Source organism: Gopherus flavomarginatus, chromosome 1 (genome assembly GCF_025201925.1).
Source record: "Gopherus flavomarginatus isolate rGopFla2 chromosome 1, rGopFla2.mat.asm, whole genome shotgun sequence".
Taxonomy (NCBI): domain Eukaryota; kingdom Metazoa; phylum Chordata; order Testudines; family Testudinidae; genus Gopherus; species Gopherus flavomarginatus.
This window is the reverse complement of record NC_066617.1, coordinates 146,210,281-146,223,118: the sequence shown is the minus strand read 5'-3', so window position 1 is coordinate 146,223,118 and position 12,838 is coordinate 146,210,281. Positions and strand designations below refer to the sequence as shown.

The 12,838-nt window shown below is 44.4% G+C and overlaps 1 protein-coding gene across 1 annotated transcript in view; it reads right to left on the bottom strand.

Annotated features, from left to right (window-relative positions):
* LOC127042980 (scavenger receptor cysteine-rich type 1 protein M130-like) overlaps window positions 1–12,838 on the bottom strand; it is a 54,996-nt gene that overhangs the window by 34,328 nt on the left and 7,830 nt on the right. Inside the window, exons 2-3 of the mRNA XM_050936602.1 lie at window positions 9,021–9,122; window positions 5,412–5,726 (exon numbers count right to left, since the gene is read on the bottom strand). Coding sequence (XP_050792559.1) covers window positions 5,412–5,726; window positions 9,021–9,122 — 417 coding nt within the window. The remainder of the gene's footprint in view (window positions 1–5,411; window positions 5,727–9,020; window positions 9,123–12,838) is intronic.

Below are 12,838 nucleotides of genomic sequence, written 5' to 3'. Positions count from 1 at the left end.
GATCAAGAAGTCCAGCCTGACCACCATCTTCCTCCTCCCTCGCAGGGGAAGGCAATACATCCTGGCTACATAGGGCTTGAAAATGAACCTTCACTGCCCAATCTCTCTCTCTGGCTGGTATCACTTCACTTTTGCTCTTTCTCCAGATCTGCACTATCTAACTTTCCTTCTCTCCCATTCGCTGCCTCTTCTCCTGTGTCACCTGACTGAACTCACAGCCTGGTCTACCTACCCTTGCCCAGTAACTGAACTCACCCTCCTCACTTCACCCCTTCTCTTGCTATTCCAAAGCCCTGCAGAGCTGCTGCCATCTTCCCCTGACTCCTGCAGCTAAATCCTTCAACACCTTCTGTGACTGCCAAGATCATCCAGCTCCTACTTTTGCTTAACAGACACATGAGATTCTCAGGGCAACTGCTCTGACTCTGCACTTGCTGCTACTGTCCCTCTCACCTGACTGTTCACTGAATCTTTACCCATCATGCGACTGTCGAGGGAAATAACTAGAGCTGAGTGAAAATTGAAATCTCTGTCCCCCAGAAAGCTCTGATAGCTACACATTTGTTTTCATCCTGCATCAGGACAAAATATGGAAATACTGAAAATTTTCATGGGACAAAAAGTTCTGAAAAGTGACAAAACATTTCATTTTGGCACCTTTAATCTAAATAAACAATTTCCACTTTCCCAAATTGAAATATTTCCTTTCAGTTTGTCAAACTGACCCCACGTGTTTTGTTTTGAACCAGGTCAACATTAAACTTCATTTCCCTCTGATGCCTCTGTTTTGCCTTATAGGCCGGGTTCCCTGACCAGACTGAAGCTCCAATCATGCACCTGCAGTCATCTGGCTACCATGCGGCAACTGTGCCACCAGTTAGAGGGAAGACTGCACTGTATAAGGGGAGATTTAGTCTGGCCAGGGACCCCAGCCCGTAGGAGAGAACTGGAGCCTGAATTCCCATGAGGCAAAGTGCCACAACAGGGAAATGAAGATTAATGTTGAACTGACTGGAAATGTAACATTTTGGGTCAGTTCTACAATCGGAAATATTCCCACCGGGGTTGAACACACCCCAAATGAAACATTTCATTTCTATTTTCCCAACACAACATTGAAAAAATTTAGCAAAATTGAAAGTTTCCCAGGGAAAGTTTTGATTTTGAGGAAACAGTATTTTCAGTTAAAGAAAAATTCTAATGGAAAATTTCTGGCCACCTCTAGGAATAACTAACTCACTGTTAACTAACTCACCTCACATCTCATCTCATTGCTTATTGATTCACTGCTACTGATTTAATTGGATTCCATTTATTATTTCACTGTTCACTTGTTTACTAACCATATTCATCTGTCACTTGCCCATGGCTCTTATCACACCTTCTTGTGCATCACAGATCTGCCCTCTTCCTCCCTCAACCCTAAACTCCCCCCCACTGGCTCCATTTCCCCATTCTATTACCTTCACCCCTCCACAGATCCCACCAACTCTAACAGCTTCTCTTCCATCCTGATCTCTATCCCCTTCCCATCCAGATCCGACATCCTATTCTGCCTCCTCCTCTTGGTTTCTGGTTACAACTTCTCCAGTCCCCCTTCATTCCCACTGTCTCCACTTTCCACACCGATCCCCATCACCCCTTCTCTTGCCACCATTCCTAACCTCATGTCCAGCCCCCTTTCTTCCCTCCTCCTCTTGCTCTCACTGCATCCGTAAAAAGATCACAAACATCCACAACCTTTTCATCACTCATTCACTCCAGCTCCTGTCTCTCACAGAGACCCGCATCCCTCTATCTGACATTGCCTCTGCAGCTGCTGTTTTAGAGGCCTCTCCTCCTCTCACAATCCCATCCCTGAATCATCCCTAAAGAAACAAGCTGAGTGTGTTGGACTACTGTGCTCTCACATTTTCTTCTCCTTTGAGCTGCACTACAGCCTATTCTTCTCTCATCTCCCCCTCTACGTTACTGTCAGCTACTGCCTACCCAGCTCCTCCTCCTCAGCCTTTCTCTGTGATTTCAGGCAGCTCCTGGATCTCTCTCTTCCTCTTATCACAATCTTCCACATTCATCCCTGGAGACTTTACCACCCATGTTAATGGCCCATCTGACTAGAGCTTGAAGGGAAACAATTTTCCTCTTTGTTCATGAATGTTTGAGATTTTTATAAATTTTCCCAGACTAAACAGGAATGAAATGCTGAAATTTCAAAAATTTTCACTTTTTTTTTCAAAATTGTTTTAAAAAAAAATTTGCCAAAACCAATCTTTCACTCAGTTTGAGTTTTGACAAATTAGTATTTTCCAGTGAAAGAAGGATTTGTTAAAAAAACAGAAACAAGCTCAATTTCTAACCTCTTAGCTGCCTGTCACCTTGCCCTCCCCTCTGCACTGACCTACAGCCCTGGATCAGCTTTCTCCCTTCCCTAAAGGGAAGTTCACTCAATCTGGTCTTCAACAAGCATAGCTCACTTTTGCATATTGCTGTTGCTGAGTTCCCCCACTCTGGCCATCACCTGGTCACTTTCAGCATTGCCTATCAGGCTCCTCCTTCTTGCCACGTTGTCTGGTCCTTCCTTGACTTCCAGTCCATCAATCTCAATGACCTGCTTAGCATCTCCTCTATTTTCTTTCCCCCAGCAACATGGTGGTTGCTTCCTGCACCTTAGACTCTTTAGGCCCACTCTCCCACTGCAATGTCCAGTCTGCCAACTCCCAGTCCTGCCTCAACCCCAGCATGCCTACTCTCCTGCAGCAGAGCATCTCTGGTGGAACTCCTATAGCCAGGCTGACTTCCTCCACTACACAGTCATACTCTGCTCCTTCAAATCAACCATTTCCTTAGCCAAGCAACTCTCCTTCTCCATCTGCAATCCCAGAAACCTTTTTGCCATCTTTGACTCACTGCTCAAAGCCTTATAGTCCTGTCTGCACAGGAAATTGCTGATTTGCATTTGGTGAATAGTTTCAGGGGGGCAAAAAAATCCAAATGTTTCATTTCATCCATTTTGAAATTAAAAATTGTGACTTCTCATTTCAAAATGACATTTTGCATAGAAATTTAGCTATATTTGTTTTAAAAACCCACAAAAGGGTGAAAAAAAATGAAAAATGAAACTAAACCAAAAACTGAAATAAAATTATTTTGGGATGAATGAAACATTTCATCTGGACAAACAATTTTTTTTAATTTGATTTAGTTTAGTTTTCAGGTGTTTATTTTTGGTCACTGAACTGAACAAAGTCAATTATCTGCTTAACTCTACTTATCAATCTGTTAACTCCCATTGTTGCTCTGCCAAGGAAGGCAGCCTTCATCACTTGCTTCTCCCTTAAACATCTCTGCATGTTCCTCCCATGAGTAAGAAAAACTCCCAGTCAAAATCCATAAAACCATCATCTAATCTTCCTTCAAGTCCCTCCTCAAAACTCACCTTTTCCATAATTCATAGAGCAGCATGCAACCTGACAATGGTAAGGCAGCTCATGAGTTGTCATTACTGTCCTGTAATACGAGCTGCAGAGTGCCATTAAAGTATGTGTGCAAGGAACACAGATTAGCCCCCTCCCCCACCTGACCCTTCTCTTCCCCTCTTTGATGCCCCTCACCTACCAGCAGAATGGCCCATGAGCCCCTATACTAGGATTTTAAAAAATAATAAATTCCATGATTTCAGCTATTTAAATCTGAAATTTCAGAGTATTGTAAGTGCAGGAATCCTGACCCAAAAAGGAGTTGGGAGGGGGCATCGCAAGATTATTCTACGAGGGGTGGATGTACTGCTACCCTTACTTCTGTGCTGCTGCTGACGGCGGCAATGCCTTCAGAACTGGGCAGCTGGAGAGCAGTGGCTGTTGGTTGGGAGTCCAGCTCTGAGTGCAGAGCTGCTACCAGCAGCAGCGCAGAAGTAAGGATGGCATGGCGTGGTATTGCCACCCTTACTTCTGCACTGCTTCCTGAAGAGTTGGGCCCTGAGTCAGCAGTTGTCGCTCTCCAGCCACTCAGCTCTGAAGGCAGCAGAACAGAAGTAAGGGTGGTATAGTATAGTATTGCCACCCTTACTTCTGTGCTACTGCTGGCGAGGCACTGACTTCAGAGCTGAGTGCCTGGCAAACAGCCACTGCTTTCTGGTCATCCGGCTGTGAAGGCAGCGCAGAAGTAAGGGTGGTAATATCATGACCTTCCTGAAATAACATTGCAATCTCCCTGCAACTCCCTTTTGGGTCAAGACCCCCAATTTGAGAAACGCTGGTCTCCCCCATGAAATCTGTATAGTATAGAGTAAAAGCACACAAAAGACTAGATTTCACTGTGGGAGACCAGATTACATGGTCCGTGAAGTGTTTTTCATGGCTGTGAATTTGGTAGGGCCCTGAACATAACTGTTAAATAACAAAAATAATATGACTGTTATAGGAGTCAGGTGAGTTTATAAAGTACAAAGGTGTGAGAGAACGGGACAACACGCACAAGAGATGAGGCAAGATAGCATGGGAAATAACAGCATGTGATCATGTAATTAAAGATTATATGATAAAGCATAAGGGAGAAGAGTTGAGATTGCATGAGCAGCCTTACGGTTAGCATTTCCTGCAATTTTGGATGCAAAATCTTAATTTTTGGTAGACTTTTTGTACACAATTATTCATAACATTGACATCAGTATCAATGGGTAGTACAGTTAGTTACTGGGCAGTAGCAAATAAAGGTGACTGCAACTAGCAACTCTATTGTGCAAGTTTTTTAATTAATAATACTTTGTGCTTCTCTGGCACCTTAGGTCCAAGGATTTCAAAGCTCTTTATAAAAATTAATGGATTAAACCTCACAATAGAATGGAGAGGGGGAACTGTTATTATCCCCATTTTACGTGAGTAAACTGCAACAAAGATTGAATGACAGAATCCATGTCGGAGAGGGAAATAAATCAAGTCTCTCATTTCTTGATTTTCTGTTTTGACTTTTACACGATGTCACTCCCTTTATAAACATGGCAGAGTAGGGCATGCTTAGCATCCAAGAAGCCCTGAATAACACGCGCCTTGTGGCAGAGGTGAGGGGACAGGAAGAGACAGAGTGTGAGTGAGAGCGCTGCTGGAATACCACACTCAGTGGGGAAAGGAGAGCAGAACTGTTCCACTTCAACAGAAGGACAAGGGATAGAGACAATAATGCTCTTCTTGATCCTCTCCTGGCAACTAGAGCACTAGGAGAGGAAGAGAGAATGGAGTTATCCCTCCTAGCAGCCAAGAATCTGTTGAAGTATCACTGTAACCAGTGGTGCAAAGGCTTGTGGGTTCTCAGGGGAAAAATATGGGTGAATATGGTGATCTGTTTGGAGAGATGCTGAGCACCCCGGCTATAGGACACATTATAGATATTTTAAAGTAATCACTATGAACCCTTACCCGAGCATACAATGCTGGCATCACTCGAGTGTGAACATGTCTCATTAGGATGCAGTGCTCTGGGACAGTACACAAGGCGTGTTTCATTCCCCATGCAATGGATCTTCTCAGACCAGATTGACCCATATCCTTTGCTGAAGTGCGCTCCTCCTGGGGTGGATACAACTGTTCCACAGTCTAATTCTTTACAGATAACACTGGCAGCTTTGAAGTCTAAGTGTGAATCACAGACTGTGGTCCATGTGTCTCCGTGTCTTATTTCAACTCGTCCTGAGCAGGCAGTGTTCCCTCCAATCAGCTGGGGCTCAAGGCGTCCTAAACCGTCAGTAAATCCATCAGTGTTAGTTACATTGACATTCCATAATCTCCCTCACACTTGACTAAAATTAAGTTTACTTTCTTGTACCAGCACTAATATACTGTCAAACAGGCAGGAGACCTTTTATCTGTTATGGCATTTCCTGCTTTTCTGTGAAGGTACAGTTGTGTAAGTGGGTAGAATTCACTGCTGGGGGAGCAGCCATTGGCATTCTTAGCAGTGTGTATAACTTGTGCCTCTAGTTATACCCAATGTTGTCTAAGCATTTTCCATCCTAAAGCACTTTTTTCTGTTGCTTATAGCATTGTTAAACTACCACCTTTTGGCCTGAAATTTTCCAGGTCTCTCCTCTGTCAAATGTGAATCTTTTTAAAAGGTGGAGCAAGGTATTTAAAGCACTTTTGAGGAAGACAGCAGTGAAATAAGTACACTTTTGAGCTTGTTGAACAGTTCTAGCATCTCTGTGGAATAGGATAAAAACTTGAAATTTGGAAAGAAGATAGTTGTTATAAAGGATGATGATCCACTCTGATTTCACTGAATTATAAAGCCATGGAAATGTATTTTGCTCATGTGCACTAATATGTTAGTAATTGTAAAGATGTTTTTGATAATGATCTCCAATATTTTATCATCACTGTATCTGCATATGTAACAACATGGAACTGTACTAATAATTTTTTTTAAACTCCATCTAATTCAATGTACTGATGCATTTAGAATGAGGCAGGGCTCTGAAGGAATCCTTGCTCCATTGACAGAAATTTATTCCAGCAAACCATGTTAAACGAATTCTTTCTTTTCAAGGGTCCTCTGTGGTTGGACCATAAGGGACAAAGGGACCTCGCTTCTCCACAGAGATCACTTATGCTACCTCTCTGCAGCAGTTGTGAGTTAGCGCTGTCACACTTACTCTTCAACTGGGTCAAGCCCATTGCCTCTGATGCTGCTGCCCTAAAGCTCTTCGGGGAGGGGCAGGTGTTAGAATGGAGGGGGCCTCCAGCCTGCCATTGCTCCTCCACTTACTGGAGCAGAGGGCCCTGTGGACCAGACCCCAGCCTACCTGAAGATAGGGAGTCAGGAATGAGGGAGGTTCTGGCCAGCCTGCTGCCCCAGTGGCAATGGCAGGAGCCCACTATCTCTTCAGAAAGCTCTTGCATACTTGGCTTTTTCTACTAACACCACACACAGAGAGTGGTACTGCTTCAGAGGCAGATGAGCCTAGGCTCCTCTATTATGTTAATCCAGCCCTAGTAAGGAGGGAACCCCTGAGGGGAACAGCAGGGCAGCAAAGGGCAATTGCTCAGTGCTTCCTCTCTGTCTGTGTGAGCAGCAGCCAAGCTCTTCCTTGCTAGTTACATCTCAGAGAACCAACTCTGAGGAAGTGTTCAGTTATGTCTTCACACCGACTGAGGAACTCTGAGCTCTCCAGGGTCCAAGGCTCCTATGGAACCTGCAAATGGACTGTTTTACTTGTGTATGCCCAATGTGAGCCAAGTGGCTTAAACTTCAGCCAATCAAATGCAGGACTAAAAATCTGATCCAGATAAAGGAGGATGATTTGACTCCATTCTTCTTTCCCTGCATTTCTACTTTTCCTCCGCTTTCTACTGTTTCATCTGTCTTCCACTCTCCCTTGCCCTGGGTACTCTCCTCTTTCATACTACCTTCCTTCCTGATGTGTCCATCAATCTCACTCCTTGGGGCAGGGAGTAGTCTGATATTATAATTTCTACAAAGGAGTCCTCATCTATATTGCTCTGTGCTCTGAAGAGAGATGAAGACCATGTGTGGGGTAGGGGGAGAGAAAATGAGACCTCTAGGGCAGGGAGAGGGAGGGACTTGAAGAGAGAGAGAGAGATCCCATACACAAGAACAGGAGAAGAGGGAAAACAGAATAGAGAGGCACAAATTAGAACACCTAGGAGAAAAAGCTGCTCAAAATGTTTATGATGAGACAGATTTCCATCTGAAAAAACTGGTTTTAACAAAATCAAGACTTTCTTTAGAAATAGACTGATTTTGTCAAAATTTTAGATGAAAAGTTATCAAAAAGATTTGATATGGTCAAAACATTTCATTTAAGCCATGTCAAAACATTTAACTTAAACTCTTTATTTTATGTATAATACATAATAGTTGAGCAGATAAAGTTGAAACAAAAATTTTTCCATAAGGTTGAAATTAAATTTCAGTATTCCTATTACACAGACATTTTGAAATTCTAAAGTGTTGTTCCAAATCAGAATTATTTATGATTTATTATTATTATTACTTTTGTAATTTGCCTTGCAATAGGAATTCCAGGTTTTGACATGCTTAAGGAAGGAGAGCAGGTAGGGGATGTATAGAACCAGGTGGATATCTGTTGAAGAAGGTATGGATGGGGATTCCAATGGGAGGGAGAATAAAAGGGGAAAGGAGAGGGGGGACACTATTAAGAGGATAGAGGGAAGTCCTACTTTCTTATAATCTTCCTCCAGTTCCCATCAAAGGAGTTTAATGGGAAATGAGGGAAATCTGATCCTGCAGCTACAAATGTGTGAGGGTAGGGAGAGCGCCATTAGCTGTCTCTTCCCTTTCCCCTTCTCCTCACAATCATGTGGTTGCCTTTTAGCCTGTCTCTGCTCTCTGTTTCTAGGAATCAGTCACAGTGCCCTGTACAGCAGGCAACACTGGACTTGGCTAAGTGTACTGCACCACAAAGATGTTCAGCCCTGCAGAGCAGAGAAGTTTGCAGACAGATCAGGAACTTCTCCCTGTGAGGACCCCCAGGTCCATGGTTCAGCCTCCTGCAGCTGGGCTAAACACTTCTCTGCCACCATTAAAAGGAAAATGAAAGACATGACATCAAAACTATGAAGATTGGGATAATGAAAACCCTTCAGAGACAGGAATTCTCATTTGATAGGAGTCACCCAAGGGTTTTATACTATCCAGCAAGATGCATGATAATTACTGAACTTACTCTAGTTTTTATCCATTTCTCATTGAGGTCACAGGTCCATGACACCTCTGGATTCAAGCCTTTTTCTCTTGAAGGATTTGCTTTTAGGACTATATTGGCCAATTCTTTACCTGAACAGTCACTCCAGCATCCTCTCTGTGTTCGCAGTCATGATCACCCCAACTGTTGTGTTCGCATGCCCAGACAGCAGACTCATTACCACGACAGACAGTGTTATCCAGCCATATCTGTCCAGATCCTTCTCCAAAATGAGCATACAAATGGGCACTGAAAGCAACTCCACATCCCAACTGCTTACAGACAACCCCAGCAGCTGCCATACCCCAGCCATCATCACACACTGTCCCCCACTGCTCCTGGTGTTTAACCTCCACTCTCCCAGCACAGGGACTGCTTCCATTCACCAGCCTCAGCTCATCAGCACCTACAATGAGAGACAGAACAGAATTACAAGGAGCACTGATTTCCACCCCCATTGCTATTGTAAGTAGAGTCAGGATGAGCTCTACCCTGACATCTGGTGGTGAATTATGGGGAGCGTGGAAAGGAATTTTAGGTATTTGCATTGGCACACCCAGCCCACCTAGCGTAGCCCACGGCAGCCTGGGATGGTTATTTTGACAGCTCTGGGATCCCCAATTTCTTTGTTATTGGGGCAGGAGGAATAAAGTGTTGTCACCCTGATTATGTGAATGAGGAACTATGAGACTGCTTTATGACAGAGATGTCTCAATATCAATTAAGTAGCACTTGCTAGACAAGGGACATGGGTATCAAAACCCAGTGAATTGAGAGAAATTGGGGACTGGTGTATGTACTTGATGGTATGGGCCGCTTTTGAGGGCCTGGAACACCAATTGCACATCTTCCTCTCTCCACTGTTAAAGAGTAGAGCTAATTTTGATTCCATTAGGAGTCCATCTAGAGGCTGCTGAGCTGAATTCATGCTGGGCCAATGGTGCACCAGCACCAGGGCTCCCCTACTACAAGCTGAAATCACTAAGAGCCAAAATCACTAAAAGAGCTAACCTTACTGAGCTGAGATCACTGAGTGCTGTGTTAACTAGTAGGGGAGCCTGAAGATCTATTGCTAAGCAGCTGGCAGAGCGGAGCAGTTTGCAGCACGTTGGAGCAGCCCATGGAACAGTGAGAGGAGTGGAGCGGTTTGCGGGGATGACTGGAGTGGCTCATGGGATGGCTGGAGGAGTGGCACAGCTGGTGTATTCGAGCTGGTTGTGGTGAAGGCTGCAGCAGAACTCCGTGGAGAGGCAGAGCAGTTGGTCCTGGTCCACGTAAGGTGCCCCTTAACACCCTGTGTGTGCCCCCCCCATTTCCACCCAGGCTGGGGGGGGTAAAACTCTGCAGATAAGCTTTTGAACTCTGGGGTGGCACTGACCAGAGACTTTCGGGTTGTTGGACTTTGGGGTGATTGGACTTAAGACCTTAACGGGGAAAGGACATTGCCAAACGTACTTGGAGGTGGGTTTTTGCTTGTGGTTTGTGTTATAATACTGTTTGTGGTGTTTCTCCAATGTGATGCCGCATAGTTTCCCTCCTTTATTAAAAGGATTTTGCTACATTCAGACTCTGTGCTTGTGAGTGGGGAAGTATTGTCTCCTAGAGGTGCCTGGGGGGGTGATATGTAATTGTTCTAGGTCACTGGGTGGGGGCTAGAGCCGGTTTTGCATTGTGTTATTGAAACAGAACCCCTGGATACTGAACCCGTCCCTTGTTGCTGCCAACTCAGAGGGGCAGAAGGGTTACACTATTACCAGGAGAGTCAGTGCCCAGCAGCAGAGGATCTGCATTGAGAGCAATGACTGGACAGTCTCAAAGTAGCCCAATCACACAATATTATCTTGAGTCTCACAAACCTATGTGCTTTTATTTTTTTTAAAGCTGCCATGTTCCCAGGAAAATCTGGGGCCCTCTCATGGTTTTTGCTTTTATGAAAAAAAGGTCACTATCTCTTATTTTCCTCAGCAGGACAGAAGCCACCAGCTGATCTCAACCAAGATGCCTGCCACTTCCCTATCACCTCTGCATGTAGACACAAGGCTGTTCCCAATGAGATGGAAATCAGAATGTCTGCAGTGAGGATGGGAATCCCCTTATCCAGCAGAGGTGATCCAGGCAAGAGATGGCTATGCCTCACTGAATGTGGCTAATAGGAAATTCAAGAGATGATAAGAGGAGGGGAAGTGGCTTGAACAGGCACAAAAACATAAATCATTTAGGGACTATAACAAGGATTGGCTGCATCTTGACTGCCCCATAGTGGCCAGAGGTCAGTCTGCTGTATCTTGCTTCTGTTCCCCTCTTCAGAGTCCCTTAATAACTCAGTCCAAAGGTATTTAAAACATTTGCCTTCTAGGGTCTTTACATACTAGTCCTCTGGGCCTCAACCCCAGTTCAGTCTCTTCCACCGCTTAGGTAGGGAGTTCCTAGACCTTTTCCCCAAAGCTGGGGAAGTGTCTCAGCTCCTTCTATCCCCCCATCATAACATTTTTTCCCAGATCTGGACCTTAGCATCCAAAATATGGGTGTTAGCATGAAAACCTCCAAGCTTAGTTACCAGCTTGGACCTGGTAAAGCTGCCACCAGCCAGGAATTATACAGTGCCTAGCTCACTGTGGTCTCCCCAAAACCTTCCCTGGGGGACCTCCAGACTCAGATGCCTTGAGTCCTACAACAAAGGGAAATAACCCCCTCCCTTTGTTTCCTGGTTACTTCCTCCCAGGCTCCCCTCCCTAGACGACCCTAGGAGATTCCCTGCTTCCAGTCCTGGAAACACAAGTACCAAGAGAGCTAATCTCTCTCCCCTCTCACCCAGAGGGTATGCAAAGTCAGGCTTAGTAAATCTAACACAAAGAGATTTTCCCCCTGACTTCTTCCTCCCACCAATTCCCTGATGAGCTGCAGACTCAATTCCCTGGAGTCCCCACTAAAGAAAAACTCCAACAGGTCTTAAAAAGAAAGCTTTATATAAAAAAAAGAAAGAAAAAGACATTAAAAATAGTCTCTGTAATAAGATGACAGTATACAGGGTCAACTGCTTAAAGAAAAAAAATGAATAAACAGCCTTATCCATAAAGAATACAATTTAACACATTCCAGTAACTACACACATGTAAATACAAAAAAACAATATAAACTTATTGTCTTACTATCCTTGTACTTACAACTTGGAAACAGAAGATTAGAAAGCCAGGAGACAGAAAGATCACTCTCAGAGCCGACAGGGCACAGACACAAGACAAAGAACAATGAACTCACACCCAAAACTTCCCTCCACCCAGATTTGAAAAAATCTTGTTTCCTGATTGGTCCTCTGGTCAGGTGTTTCAGGTTACTCCTTTCCAGGTGAAAGAGACATTAACCCTTAGCTATCTGTTTATGACACACCCCCCAAATTGCAGACAGTGGGGAACCTCACTGGCGGCGATTTCCTCCTAGAACTTTAAAATAAACAGATTAATACAACACATGCACCTTTACATATACCACTAAGTGTATAACTAACAGACTTTTACATTTTAAGAACACTTTTTAACTACTGGATTCTGGGAAACTCTCATGGGAGAGAGCATCAGCTACTTTGTTAGAAGCTCCTGAGATGTGCTGAATTTCAAAATCAAAATCTTGGAGAGCTAAACTCCAACGAAGAAGTTTCTTGTTGTTCCCCTTGGCAGTATGAAGCCACTTTAGCACAGCATGATCAGTTTGTAGCTGGAACCGCCATCCCCAAACATATGGGCGTAGCTTTTCCAGGGCGTACACAATGGTATAGCATTCTTTTTCACTGACTGACCAGTGACTTTCCCTCTCAGACAGTTTCTTGCTGAGAAACATGACAGGATGGAAGTTGTGATCCGTTGCTTCCTGCATGAGAACTGCTCCTATACCACGCTCAGATGCATCCGTGGTTACTAGGAATGGCTTGTCAAAGTCCGGGGCCCTGAGCACAGAGTTAGACATGAGCGTTGTCTTAAGTTGGGTAAAGGCCTTTTGACACTCATCAGTCCACTTAACTGCATTTGGCTGGGTCTTTTTGGTCAGGTCGGTCAGTGGGGCAGCAATTTGGCTGAAGTGTGGTACAAATTGCCTGTAGTACCCGGCCAAGCCTAAGAAGGATTGAAC